The sequence below is a fragment of the Vanessa atalanta genome, chromosome 3, assembly GCF_905147765.1.
Source record: "Vanessa atalanta chromosome 3, ilVanAtal1.2, whole genome shotgun sequence".
In the NCBI taxonomy this organism is placed as follows: domain Eukaryota; kingdom Metazoa; phylum Arthropoda; class Insecta; order Lepidoptera; family Nymphalidae; genus Vanessa; species Vanessa atalanta.
This window is the reverse complement of record NC_061873.1, coordinates 4,706,082-4,721,295: the sequence shown is the minus strand read 5'-3', so window position 1 is coordinate 4,721,295 and position 15,214 is coordinate 4,706,082. Positions and strand designations below refer to the sequence as shown.

Sequence of the window (15,214 nt, the reverse complement as noted above, 5' to 3'; positions counted from 1 at the left end):
AAAATTATATCTGTTTACTAAAATAAAAAACATTATGAATTTATAAATTGTTTTTATTTAAAACAGTCTTCATCAAAATGTACTGCCTAACATTTATTTCTTATTAATATTAATTATTCTTTGTATATAGACAAAATGTCTACAAGTCTATTTGTGTAATGTCATTCAGTCACTATCAGAACTCTGACTTTTTTCTTCCTTTTGTTCTACAGGAACTTCCTGTTTGTAATGTCTGTACTCTGGCTTCAATTCCCACATATTTTTATGTGGGTTCTTCAAATTATAATTACATACTTCCTTCAAAATCTCTTTTAAATACACAATTGGTTGTCTCGTAATCTGAAATTAAAAAATAAAATACTATATTATTTTGTATTTAATAATGATGCAACCTCTCAGCTGTCGTAAACTCTTTTATTGTTAATTCCATTCTTCCTTCAATAATTTTAATAATATAGAATGTGTGTTTATATTTATTCCTATTTATTATAATGAAAATTTATTTATGTCAAAATCAACTTAAGTAAGAAAGATGTTATTTCATACATGTGTACTATTTTTTTATATTCATGTTGATCTAAAGAAAACTCTACTATTTTGAACATTTCTCTATCCCCATATATACTCATGAGTCATTATTATTGTATAACATTTGTGCCTGCTGTATGTTCTTTGGACATGGTAGTTGTTTGCTTTAAAATTTGAAATGACCTTAGAATATTTCCTATACTAATCTCTCCTTTGGAGATTCACATACATTTTGCTGAATGTGTATTTTTATTTTAATATGTATACATGTAAAAGTTACCTTTTGGAGATCCTTAATGTTATAATACTGATGTTTTTCAAATGCTGCAAAGAGAACATTGAGAACTGCCTCTTTATCATCACGAGCCTTTTTACCCTCTGCTTTCTTTTTCTCTTGATATTCAATCTATAAAGAAAATAAACAATATTGGTATTCATCTATCTAGGTAATTTAATTTTGACTTAAAAGTTTTTGCTATTAGAATAGAACATAATAAACACTGTTACATAAATATAAATATTGAAACAATAATAATTATTAAAACTATTTATATAATAAAAACACTGAACTGTACATAAAGATTATTATATTTGTAATGCAATAATTGTTACTTACATTATGTTTGTGATCTGATATAGGTTTAAAGTTCTGTACTATTCTTTCTAATTGTTGCACTTGCCTTTGTGGCATAGAAGCTTTCCTTATGGATTCTGATTTTAATTTATAGTAAATAGAGTCAGCATATGGCCTACATTCTAATTTCTGTACTATTCTACCTTCCATATAAAGTTTCTCAGACTCAGGTACAACAGCATCAGTATTAGAGGCTGAAATACATAAAAATATTGATTGTGAAATATCTTATATTCTTAGAATTAATTTATAAAAGACATAAGAATTGTATGCCAAACTTTAAATTAGTATCGATAATATACTAACGGACTGCATGAGAGAACACCCCTAAGGATTGTCTTGTCACATTGGACACGTCAAGACGATGTTCCTTTGGTATAGTTTGTTCTCCAGGATCTTTAAGACATAAAACTCCCTCAGATAAGGACAGCTGAACTTGCGCTTTTTGTCCAGGAATACGTGATATCTTTAATTTTCCCACTTCTATGTCCCCCGGCGCCTTATCCCATTTGTTAGCGATATATTTTGGTACTTTAACAAGCCAGACACCACGACCTGTGTTTGATAAATCTAACTCGCGATCGAGGTGAGGCACACTATTTGGATTACTCATTAGGAATATGTACTCTTAGCCGTTTGATATTAAGTTCTCAAATTCTTCTTTAATTCTCAATATCAAATAAAACAAAGCTTATACTTAAACCCCTGTTTGGTGTGCTAGTTAACTTTGTCAAATCAAAATCGAATGAAATGAAATGATTATGACATATGACATACGTCACATTGTAAAATTGATATCGGTCATTACCACTTGAAGCTAAAAAAATTTCCAAGGGCATTGGTATTGAAATAATTATTAAATAATAATATGCAAGGTCATTTGTAACCTAACATCAAGTATCCTATAGTCTATAGAGTACCAAGTACCTTAAAATAGTTATATACTATCTACTCGGTATATTGGTTGTTTAAAAAACCCTTTCTTCCATAGCTACCTTATGCATAATTTCTTAATTGTGTCAAGGCTTAAAAAACTATTTTTTGAGTAAAATAAAAATTAAAGACATTGAAGTTAATTTCTTTATGTTAAGTACCTACATAACACTAGAGTATGTGAATTACATTATTTTTATTCCTCAGTTATAGATTGCGCGAATAGTTGTTTTAACTGTTTGTCAGATAGGTAGCTGCTGCGAAACCCCAGAGTATGCTGCCGTATGACATTATGATGTGAAAGTAATTTTAATGTAGTAAGGGACGGTTCCGAGGTGATAAAATAATAATCTTAGAAAAAAGGGTCGCACATCTATTTTAATTTAATTTCTACCTAAGATGCAGACCATAATGTGAAATCACAAAATATTAACGTATCAAGAGTCACTTTCAATAAAGTGATTTTCGTATTTTCTAAAAATCATATCATAATTTCATATGTACTTACTTTTACTTTTCCAAAACTTTAGTGCAGGGTATGCATTAGAGGAATGTCACAAATGGTCATAGATAATAAAGTATAATTTCCATTGTCAAAGTTGTTGTCAGTGTCAAAAATATGTTTCGACCACTTACTTGATGTCTGCAAATTCAGTACATTTTTGTTGATAATGACGAGTGGCTAGAAAATAAGCTTCGAGCCTATATTAAGCTTCTGATTAATGATTTTTTTTGTAACATGTAATTTCCTTAATTTGTTCAAATAAAATCTAATAACTCAATTGTTTTAGCTGTGAATAGTAATGTAAAGACATGTTTGGCTATAGCAAAGAAGCTGTTCGAGTGAAAGTCAAGGTTTGCTTTGTGTAGATTGAAAATAAAATTATATTATTATCATATATTAAACAATGTCCTTCTGTATTTTATATCTGTTTGACTGTACGAAGTATTAAACTTAACATTTAAAAAATCTATATTGGTTCTTCCATCGTAGAAATACTCGACATAAAATTTATTCAACTAATTTTTTTATTACAGAAATGCGAAGGGAAACTACAACCAGAATTGAGGAAATTTTCAGTGGATCCACAAATAACTTCCTTGGAAGTTTTACAGAGCATTTTAGTGAAAGCATTTGATGTTAAGTCTGATTTTACTCTCTCCTATAGAACAGTAGATGACTATGGACAGGAAGTATATTTACCATTACTATCTGATTGGGATCTGGATGCGGCTTTTCTCAAGTAAGTTTGTTTATAATTGAAATTCTAAACCTATAAACAACAATACAACATACTATCACATATGTAAATGAATGTAATTTACCTAAACATTAAAATCTAAGGACATTGTATTTATTATATAATACATATATTTTTCTATAATAAACCATGTCTAAAAAATAAAAACTAGTGTTCTCTTATAGTTATATATTACAATGAATTTAAAATTTTAAAAATACATCTTAAAATGTTAAGCGGAACTTTAAAATTGCATGATCAAATGAAACACAAGAAGAGCTAAAACCTAATTAAAGTTTTAATATGTTTCTTACTTAAATTGAAAATTGTTTAATGTATGTAAATATAATATTTTTTATTAACTTAATTTTAAGTCTAATATTTAATAACCATTTGTGCATTTAAAGTAAGTCTTAATACTATCTAGGCATTATCTGCCAATCTTTGGCTTAATAAGAACCCAGCAGAACCCAAGCAATGAGCATATAAACTTGTGAGGGAGTTTTGATTTTCTAAAAATATTAAATAGATTTATGTTTACTAATGAACTTAATATAAAATTTTAAATGTCAATTTGCTTATAATTTAATCGTAAACAAAATAATCTTGTGGTGCTATTTTCTGTGGCCAATCTTTGATACAAACTAATTTGACAAGGATAGAAATATTGCATGTGTAATGGTAAAATGTAATCCTGTGAAATTATTTTACTTTGACTCTATTAGATTGACCACCATTATTATTTTTACTTTATAAAAAGTAAGAATTTACTCTTAATGGTATATAATGTTTTAATTTTTGTTAGGGCTCATAATATAGCATTAACTCAAAGATCAGAGCCATGTGTACAGTTGAAAGTGGATATGAAACCCTTTGCCGAAGCATCAGAAGACTGGGAACCACCAACTATATCATCTGCTCCTGTAACACAGAACTGCAAAGAACAACCTACAGTATACCAAGCAACTCAAGTCGAAAAGCAGGAATCACAAACTGGTTTTCAAGGCTTAATTATGAACCAGGTAAAAAGAACATTATTAATCAAAATAAATATATTTTTAATACATATGAAATTATTACTATTTATATATTTAATAAATATATATAATTTTAATATTTGAACATAAAAATCATAGTAGTCTAAGAAGACTTTGTAATTATGATATTAATGTTAATTCACAGGTTGAGAAGACATTTAACATGGTTTCAAGAGCTCTCAATTTATATGATGACCCCAACACTCCGCCTCGCCCGCCCCTGAGTGATATAGAGTTCAGAGCTTTCTTAGATGCAGTCGGACAAATTAATAACACAACTAAGCTTAGAGAAGTTATATACTGTGGAGGAATAGAACCCAGCTTAAGGTTAACTTAAAACCTGAGTATTGACGAAGTTAATAATTACTCTGTAATTACAATAGTACTTAATGTTTTTTTTTAATTCTATCAATATATAATTTTTTTAAAACAGTGAACAAGGAATACTTATACTATATTATGTGTTTCAATTACAGAAAACATATTTAATTGTAACTTTACTATTATTTCTTTATAGGAAAGTTGTGTGGAAGCACATTTTGAATGTTTATCCTGATGGAATGACTGGTAAAGAAAGGATGGACTACATTAAAAGAAAAGCTAATGAGTATTATGCTCTACGAACTCAGTGGAAAGATTGTATTCAGAAGGGAAAGGTAATAATACATTTATAGTTATACCATTAACATTATCACGAAATTTTGTGATTAAATGCATTAAAAAACACAAAGGTGTTTTGTAATGCATTTAATGCCGATAGAGTAGATGGAACCCTGCTGGTAAGTGGTCCTCGTCCCATATACATAGTACAACTGTAGAAAAAATATCGCTCACAAAATTTCGTGATAAAGTCATTGGTATTTTTTTAAATATATATCTTTATAAGATGTATAATGTATGAATAATGTTTTTAGGTAGATGCAGATTTAGCATATGTTACAAGTATGGTACGGAAAGATGTACTCCGGACTGACAGACATCATAATTTCTATGCAGGGAGCGATGACAACCAAAACATTGCCTCACTTTTCAATATTCTGACGACGTAATTAAGTTTTATCTTTAAATTACTATTTATATATTTAATTAATTTTTATTTTAAATATTACTTGTAACCGTCGCCGGAGTCGATCCCTAATTATGACAAATAATTATACGGTATATACAAATAAGGATCGAGATCTAGGTGGTGATATTCCTTATATTGTGAGTCTGAACCTGTGTGTCGTGTAATCAATTTTGCGATTAAGAGATGTATTATATAGAATACATTTTATTCAAACAAAGAAACATTAAATTTTACACCGATACAACCATTGTCACAAACATGGCAATAAATGTAAAGAGATGTTAATAATAATTAAATATAACAATTCTTGTTCACAGGTATGCCATTTACCATCCAACGGTTAGCTATTGTCAAGGTATGTCAGACTTAGCATCTCCGCTTCTGGTAACGATGGGTGACGAAGCTCACGCCTATATCTGTCTTTGTGCACTTATGACAAGATTGTATCCAAACTTCCTACTAGATGGCGAAGCGATGACTCTTAAATTCACTCATTTGACAGAATCTCTTCAAGTATATGATCCAGATTTTTACAATTATCTAAAATCACAACAAGCGGACGACCTTCTTTTCTGCTACAGATGGTTGCTATTAGAAATGAAACGGGAATTCGCTTTTGATGACGCTCTCAGAATGTTAGAGGTGTTATGGGCATCTTTGCCGCAAAAAGCACCAGCTGTGGAATTACCGTTGAAAGAAAAGGACTTCGACTCAACCGTTGAAATAAATATTGATCCGCCTCCTCTTAGCCCCTTAGTAAAGGCACCACGAGAGAACGCTTACACCAAAGTATGCGCCATTAGGCGTCAAAGCTCTAGTTTTAGTCTGGCGAATGTCAAAGCGCCTAAACTTGTCACAACGAAACAGACAAACCACAGCCTAGACGAAAATGCAGCGCGAAAAATTTTAAACAATTCGTCTCTTAAACACGCAAAAGAATATCAAAGCTTAGACGATGCCGTACTACAGTCACAAAAAATACCTAAAGATAGTAGTAATGATAAGATTGATGACAAAGATGTGGATGAGCAAACAGTCGGAAAAGATATTAACAAAATCCCCAAAAAAAGAGAAATGAAAAGTGTTCCTGAGCATGTAAAAGATTTAGAAGCACAAGATTCATCGACAATTGCTTGGGCAAGTACGGGAAACTTGTCAAATGGTACAACACATACGGAACTCAAGGAAAAGCCTTTAGGAAGTCAAATACGATTGTTGAGGGATAAAATATCTGTACATAATAACAGGTTCTTTTCTTCCCTGGACACACTTGACGATTCTAATTCAGATAATACAAATAAACCAAAAGTTAAAATGATAAAAAACTTAAATGAATTTCTCAATTTTGCTACTGGGAGTAGACCAGTTAAACAAGAAAAGCTTCAAAGAACTCATTCTGCAATAGAACGTACGCGTACAAAAGATAATCCGAAAATAACATTAACTAAAACGTCATATGAAGAAAACGATGTGACGTCACAAAGTTTAAGAACTCAGATTAACAAAATTAGCAAAATGAGTTTCGATACAAATGATGGCAGCAGTCCCGACGATTCACAGGAATATTATCCCATGACGACTTCCATGACGAGAGAACTAAGACTGGAACTCGAACATCTGGATCGACAAGTATTTGGTCCCTCTTACGTTAACCGTTGTAGTATGATATGCGACTCACCATCAGATTCCACAAGTGCTGAGGACAAACCAGCCGAACATGCAACTGAAACTAAAGTTAATTGTGTTGTAACTGATGCTCTTGAAGTTCAGACAGAAGTTGCAGAATCAATCGACTTTATGAAAAAGTCGCCACTGTTGGAGACCATTAGATCAAATGCGAGGAGTGCCGAAGATATATATTTGTGGGAAAATCCTTTACACAGAAATACTCCAACGACTCGAACCACAGCGAGCTGTCCTCAAACTCCCGACGAGCAAGCTGAACTCGATTTTGACGGTGACACGGGGGAAATATTCGAAGAACATTCCGGTAAAAAATCAATAACACCCATAAGACTATTAAGAAAAAATCATTCATTGGAACCGCAAGACCTGTGTAAACAGAATTCTAACGCGCAATCGAGCGAATCTGATTCATCAGAAAGAGATCCTCCTGAATCAGTAAATACTGTCACAATTAAAAATAACCAACAAGAAGGAGTGAATTCAAAATCACATAAATTTTTCTCAAATATGTCACATGAATTGGAAAATGCAAAGAAGAATTGCGAGTCCCTGCTCAATGTAAAGCAATCGAATCTGCAAAGTGTGGCGTCCACGATAAACAACTTTCAGAAGAAATATGAAGTATTTAAACCGCCTTCAAATAAAATTACCGGTGTACCTTCTACGGGCACAGAAAATATAGTTAAAAATAGTATTAGCAGTCTTCCATCGCCATTAATTTTTGGAGGTGGAAATCCATTCTTAATGTATTTATGTCTTACGGTATTGTTACAACACAGAGATTATATTATGAGAAATCGCATGGACTATAACGAGCTAGCCATGCATTTCGATAAAATGGTACGTAAACACAATGTGAACAGGGTATTAAATCAAGCGCGGCAAATGTACGCTCTTTATCTGAAACAACAAGCACACAAGACTGGTGATGTTACTATTTAAAATTTTCCTTAGTGTTAAAAAAAGGATCTCCAATTAATTCATTTTATTGCTCATAAATAAAAATAATTAGCTTATTGTAAGTTAAAAAGGAAATAATTATAATGCATTTAATGAAGCGTAACCAAATATACATGCAAAAAATGTGTGTAATGACCCTTATGATAGTAAGAAAAGAGGCCTTAATTTAAGTGTTTAATTTGAAGATATTAAAAAGTGAGAAATTTCAAATATAGGTATTCTAGTAATGCATTTAATTGACTGGGAATTTAAAGGGTTTGATGCCGAGGATACTCTAATAAATCCAATGGATTAGTTATTCAATACATTACAAGGGAAACAATACATTGCGCAATACGTTTTTAAACTTAGAGCATATCTTTGTTTCAAGACACATTTACGATCAAATTACTTTTAATCGGTTTTCCAGTAGCTTATTTATTTATCCTGGGCTAAGCGCATTTATCTGAGCATACGAATGCAACAACTTTGTTTTTAAAGTGTTCATTTAAAGTTGAATCAACTCAATAAAAGTAGATTTTTTACACAAGTTACTTCTATACAAAGTCTTGTAATAACCTAAACAGCGTTGTCAGATGTTTTATTTAATGACAGCCAACTACAACATTTCTTACTTCCTCGGAATAAAAATTGAAGCAATTATTGATGCCAATAATTCAGATTAGATGAATATAATTAATATTTTGTATGGTTAAACATTTAATTTTTTTGACAAAAGTGTTAATTAAATAATTCCTATGACAAATAAATCGTGGTGAAAGTAGGTATTTTATCTTTACTACAAAGTTAATTCTTAATATATATAAGCCACTATTCTTTGTAAACCACCTGTAACGAAATTGATGAAATCCCTAAGTTTAATTTTATTTTATTTTTTAGCGCTGTCTGAATTCATAGAATAAATATGAAATAAGGGAATTCTTAAATGTACTTTTTTAAAGATTGTTTTATCATTCCAATTCTACCATAATTGGGCAGCATTTATCAATTTTCTCAGTCAATATGTATATCTGGTAACGCTGTAGGTAGATTGCAACGTCGGTTAAATTTCGTTTTAGGAAATACCTCAAACCAACCAGTTCTATAAATGCATACTTCTGCACGCCTTTGCCTTTAACGAGTAATATGTAGTAAAGATTTTGTTTTAAAAAAAATATCGCGCAAATATTGCCCCTTTATTGTAATTCCAAAGATTCATCAAGATCATTTAACTTTTGTGATATTTTTTATTTTTGTTTAAATATTTCTTATAATTTTTTTGTCAATTGTAAATTATTTTAAATGGTTTTTATGCCCGATGCGATTGTTTTTAATCTACGTAAATGCACAATGCTCCAAATTTATATAGATATAAAGTTACTCTGTAAATTGTATATTTAGTATTAATGAAAACTTTGATTATATATCTGAATTAACCATTCCATTAATTCTTATTCAAATTAAAATAATAAGATAACAATATGGATGCCTTTATTATTATAATATAAAAAAAAAAAACATTCGACATTAATTGCTGTGCTTAAATTAATAAGTATTACGAAAGCTTATTTTGAAAAACTGTAAATAAAATATTCAGAGCTAAATATTAGTTTTTATTTATAAAAGGAATCCCTTGTTTTTAATTCAGAAATTTGAACGAAGCAAGAACTCATGTTTTAGCGCCTTACGTTCGCATTAGCACTGTGTGATGCTAAAAAAATGAAGAATATTGTATTCCAGTTTGATGTAAGTCAGTGTAATTACAGGCACAAGGGGCATCTTAGCTCCCAAGGTTGATGGCTCTTTGGAAATTAAAAAAAATGGTTGATGTTTCTTAGAGCGGAAATGTCTATAGGTGGTGTGGACTTACCATTTGGCGACCCATTTGCTCGTTCGGCTATCTATGTATATTATAATTCAAAAATTTTATTAGATATCTATACATATCGTTTATAAAGTACTACCTATTATTATAAAATAATAATATCCCATCTTTACGACAATTGTTATTTCACCTGCAACTCGTACCTCGCACTGGTTTTGGTCACTTCGAAACAGTACGAAACACTTAACATGCTGTATCGTTTGGAGTTGATCTTTGGCTTGGTGTTACAAGTCGCAGTGTGGATTAAAATATATGTTATATTATATATATATACAATTTTTTTTTAAAGATTAAATTGATCGCAAAATTATAAAATAATTAATTGCATAAAAATATACATTATTTTTATCTTGGCACTTTAAAGTTATATCGTTCGTTAGAGTAAATAAACAATTAAGCATTGAAATTAGTCATTACAAATAAATAGGTCATCCTAGTAATAAAAGACCATATTGAATGAATACTTGTCAATTTATTTTCGAAACATTGGAATAAACTAATAACGCATCCTTAACAATATCTTATTTCCTTACATTTACAATATCACATTAGCTTTAGATTTCAGCCCTCGAAAGCACAACTAATTTTCTAAGCTATTAACTGTAATATTTTTTGACTAATTAAAATAAATTATTGTAAAATAATGGCTATCTATGTCTATTTCCGCTTGTTGCCGCCGCCGCCTGCGAGTATCATAGCAATCCGCATGAAAATGTTGAGTACATCCAAGTAAACCGAAATAGCCCTGTAAATAAAGTGCAACAACTTTAAAATAAGAAACAAATACAAGAGTTTGAAAACTAAAATTAGTATTGTAGATATACTCTGTTGATAAAGCTGATTGCAGAGTACTCGCAATAAGTTTCTACACAAGTAGGTGTCCTTATCAGTATCAGGAAAAATAGTGCAGGGTTTCAGTATTAAATTACATAATAGTAATTCTAATAAGGATGTAAATAGTAATTTCATAATGTTTTGCGTTACAAAAACGAGTGTAAATCGCACGATTTTGATCTCCAACATTTATTGTAATAATCCAAAATTCAACCAATTTTTTTATATTCATATACTTTTTTATATAATTTGAAAACAGTACCATTTTAATCTCTTTAGCTTAATTCCCATCTTCTTAAAATAAAGAAACCCACATGTATAATTTTTTATTTATATGTTATTAAGTTGTGCATTATAAGTGTGATTCATTGTTTTCAAAACATGGTGAAATTTTGATCATCTGCCATACTTCTATTATTTACTACAATACATACATGCAACACATGTATATTTATTTATGTGTCAAATATTCAAGTGCAAAGATAAATTAAAGTTTAGAATGATTTACTTACGAATTAATTGGGTCATAAGGCTGGAATCCATACATTGGATGCATCTCTGCTCGTTTAATAATTGCCTGTGTATCATACAGCAGGAAACCACCAAACACAATTAAGCCACCATACAAGCTCAGTGAGTATAATCCTGAAAATAATATTAGCAATATTGTAAAAAAATCTTTGCAATTTTAAACAACAAAACATTTATTATCTGGTGCATTCTAACCTGCGCCAAGTGCAGATGTGGGTGGTAAAAACATGCCAGCAAGTGAAGCGGCGAAAACGGCGCCCAAGCCCATTGCCAGCGGAGCACGCATGTTGAGGAACTCCCCAGATGGAGCACACACAGCAATTGTACTAAGACCTCCAACTACACCAGCCGTATACCTGTTGGAATCAAAAGTTAATATTTTCGTAAATTTTGCTCTAACTCAAATTAAAACAAATTTTTGATTACATTTAAAAGTAGACAAGAAAAAAAACTAGAATTTAAAATTTTCATTTGTATTTATTGGTGGTAAACTTTGCGTTAGACTTTCTGAGGGGTATCAACAACTTATCAATTATCCTATAGCCTATTCTACTCTAAGATGGTTTAACAATCAAACCCAAGAGTTACATATTCTTTGCTATTACAATTAGCTCTGCTGTATTATGCACAGCAAGCCATTCTTGATTAATAAATGTTTAGATATAATACTTTTATTACATCTAAAGTTGAGGTTTTAACTTCACCAACAATCAAAACACTATTAATAAAAGGCTCTTCAATATTTTAACCAATGATTTTCACTTAATTAAATGTCAAAGTTGTTAATTTCGTAACCTATATGATTCTTAAAATAAATAATGACATAGTATGAACAATATAATTAATTTAGTTATAATTACCAAGCAGCACGCATGAGAATAGGTCCACCAAGGAAGCACATGGGAGCAATAACAGCACCCATAATACCAGTATGCACCATCCATGCTAGCTGTTTAGGTCCAAAACCTGGTTTGTATTCCATACCCCGGACTACCATGCCTGAACCAATCATCAGCCCCATTGTCACAATGATTGACTAAAAGTTAAAATTATTTCATTAATGCCAAATTTATATAATATTTATAAATAAATCATAATTTTCAACATTTCTATAGTAACTTACCACCCATCCATTACGAGCAACTAAATTAAGCAAAGCAGGTGTTCTGAAAACAGTGATTGCACTCCCAGCTGTCAGGACAAGGGATCCAGCTATGTATCCATAGGTGGCCTTGATGCGATCCTTAACATATTGTGGCCACAAACTATTGAAGAAAAAAATTAAAAGTGGTTAGGAAAGTGTCAAAACATTGTAAAAAATATACATAATTCTTTAGATAAGATAATGTTGTTATTATTGTAAACATGCATCAATCATTTAATCTATTATTGTACAAGCTTAAGAACTCACTGTGCTTCTTGCAATGTCCCAGGTTTGACTCCAGAACCATAATAGCATAGAGCCACAAGTCCAACAGCTGATGCACCTGCCAATGCTCCTTTTCCCAAGCTGAAGGCTGAAATGTAAGCCAGTATTATTGACTTCAGCATTTTAATGATCAAATGTTCAATTAAATATTTATGAACATTACAATACAGACTAGCTTGTATCAATATTGTACAAATAGATTGTAAATGTTTCAAATTAATATAAAAATACTGAATTCTATTAGACTCGACACAACTAGCTACTTGCACATACCATTAGGACCTGCTGGGGCCATTAATTTTTGCCAGACAGTGGGCTGTGATTGCGTAGCAACTCTGGAGCGTGGTTCACGTGCATAATTCCTCACAATATAATTCTTGGGCACAAATCTTTGAGGTACTGGAGTTTTGAGTGTTTGTGTAACATTTAAAGCTGACCGAGCGACGCACAATCGAGAAAACATGATGCAACCTACGAAATTATTGGTTATTTTAAAATCCACGCAATCTTGTTCTACCTTAATAATAATATTGTTAAAGTAAAGAAACGAGCGTGATGTAACGATTTTGAAAAAATATAGAGAATACTTACCGGTTTTATTATAAGTTTAGAAACAATTTTTAACGGGATAGTATGTAATGGAAATCAATGGTCGAATTAACAAGATATGGGAAGGATAGGCAAAAATCCACTGCTACGATTGAAAGTGTAAATATAAATAAGTAGGTATGGTCTTATGTATTCCGCAGTTTGATTAGGTTTGATTTGATATTTGGTTCACGTTCTAGAAAATTTGATATTGACAAATATGACAATGGACAGATTACACAGACTATGGTGTGAAGTCCTTTTATAAATGTGTCATTTTCGCAAGCGTATTTCTTGAAAATATTTCATTGCTAATTTATCATATAATCAGTATACTTTAGTATGTACAGAATTACGGGAAAATAATAAATATATTTTTATATCAAAAGCATCAAGATTATAACTTTGCAAAAACCAAACGCTAAATAACAACATTTATAAAGGTACGTGTGTGTGGGGGGAAACCGCGTTATGTGAAATTCCTACTCACTAAAACCACTGCAATGGCCGTCCTCGGTAGGGATTTAAGAGATTGCGGGATCGTGTTGATCCCGCAATCTCTTTCGCTTCCTCTTCGGGGGCAACGGTGAAATCTCCAGCCCCTGCACTCCTCGGCCATCCCGGCCCACTTCACGCATCCATGGCCCCAGGGTCACGTCCTATCTTTTAAGCCCAGGACGTTTGTGGGGCCGTGGGAGGGAGGGCCGAGACGACGACTTCGTCGTCTCCACCCTTTCCCGCTCCCACTCCGCTGTGTCCTTCTAGCCCATGACGGTCTCACAGAAGGAGATTACTGCTCTCCATGCCGAGCATCGCCGACATGATTGGTCGTAGGGAGAGGTCTCGTCCAACCTCGCGGACTAGGATCTGCCTCTCCGAATTCCCCGCAGGCCACGCCTCCAGCGTCTGCTGGGCGAAGTCCCGGTCCGCGCCAAAGTGGTAAATAATCTATTCCAAAAGAGAAGAAAAGCCAAATACACAAAATTATATATCGAATTGACGCGATATTATTAGTCGAGCTTGAACAATCTATGATATTTAGTATGGATTTGCGAAAAAATGGCGTTTTGAACGTCGCCGAAACTGTTATTGGAACTTTGGAAGTAAAATTAAAGTGGATATAAGTAGTTTAGTAAATCATTGTTGTATTATAAACAAAGATATATATATTAGTATATATAACTGTTAATAGTACACAATATAGCAGAGCTATTAGCAAATCGAGTGATATACCTAAATCTAAGGTTTGTGTATCTTATTTCCTTCTTCGATTGGAATAATTATATGATTTTTTTTTCTCTTATAAAGGTATATATAATTATTTTTATCGTTGAATAAAATAAGGATGCTTACTGCTTTCAGTTACAAAATGTATAGCAACATGTACAAGTTCGAGTTATTTTTTAATTATATTACAAATTCATTTGGAAATTATTTCGTAATTTTAAGTACTATGTAACGTGGCATATTTTTTATATTTGAAGTTTGATTGTAATTTAAATATTTTTTTAATAATAATTGCAAAATATACAATATGTTCTTCGACTTTATTTATTTACTTTTTTATAAGTATAATTTTTCCTGTATAAAATAATCTTTATCAATAATAACATAGTTATTAGATGTTATATATATTTTGTGTTACCTCATACTTTAAACTTTGAGGTACTTATTTTTTTTAATTTTATTTATTCTTACTATGTAATATTGCCTTTATCAAGTTTGACCTTTTACGACATTGCCATACGTCATTTATGCAAAAAATTCAAAATTGGGTTATAATGTTGCTAGGACGATGAAAAGTACCACAATTTTGGATCTGTACATCAAAGTTTTTTTAAAAAGTGAACGAGTAGTGAATTGAATTTATTAATATTGAG

The 15,214-nt window shown here is 31.3% G+C and overlaps 3 protein-coding genes across 3 annotated transcripts; 1 reads left to right on the top strand and 2 right to left on the bottom strand.

Annotated features, from left to right (window-relative positions):
* Positions 1-35: 35 nt before the first annotated feature.
* LOC125077100 (general transcription factor IIF subunit 2) lies at positions 36-1,897 on the bottom strand. Its single transcript, XM_047688900.1, has 4 exons — positions 1,469-1,897; positions 1,145-1,356; positions 809-934; positions 36-339 (listed from the first exon to the last, which is right to left on the bottom strand). The coding sequence occupies exons 1-4, from the start codon at positions 1,773-1,775 to the stop codon at positions 166-168; spliced, it is 819 nt and encodes a 272-aa protein (XP_047544856.1). The 5' UTR covers positions 1,776-1,897; the 3' UTR covers positions 36-165.
* Positions 1,898-2,719: 822 nt separating this feature from the next.
* Positions 2,720-9,587, top strand: LOC125077192 (TBC1 domain family member 25). Its single transcript, XM_047689043.1, has 7 exons — positions 2,720-2,950; positions 3,134-3,339; positions 4,142-4,358; positions 4,519-4,700; positions 4,891-5,029; positions 5,288-5,418; positions 5,760-9,587. Exons 1-7 carry the CDS (start codon positions 2,909-2,911, stop codon positions 8,068-8,070), a joined length of 3,228 nt encoding a protein of 1,075 aa, XP_047544999.1. The 5' UTR covers positions 2,720-2,908; the 3' UTR covers positions 8,071-9,587.
* An 817-nt stretch (positions 9,588-10,404) lies between these two features.
* LOC125076909 (growth hormone-inducible transmembrane protein-like) lies at positions 10,405-13,526 on the bottom strand. Its single transcript, XM_047688644.1, has 8 exons — positions 13,338-13,526; positions 13,020-13,217; positions 12,729-12,834; positions 12,441-12,582; positions 12,178-12,353; positions 11,513-11,673; positions 11,299-11,431; positions 10,405-10,697 (listed from the first exon to the last, which is right to left on the bottom strand). Exons 2-8 carry the CDS (start codon positions 13,207-13,209, stop codon positions 10,610-10,612), a joined length of 996 nt encoding a protein of 331 aa, XP_047544600.1. The 5' UTR covers positions 13,210-13,217; positions 13,338-13,526; the 3' UTR covers positions 10,405-10,609.
* Between the last annotated feature and the right edge of the window lie 1,688 nt (positions 13,527-15,214).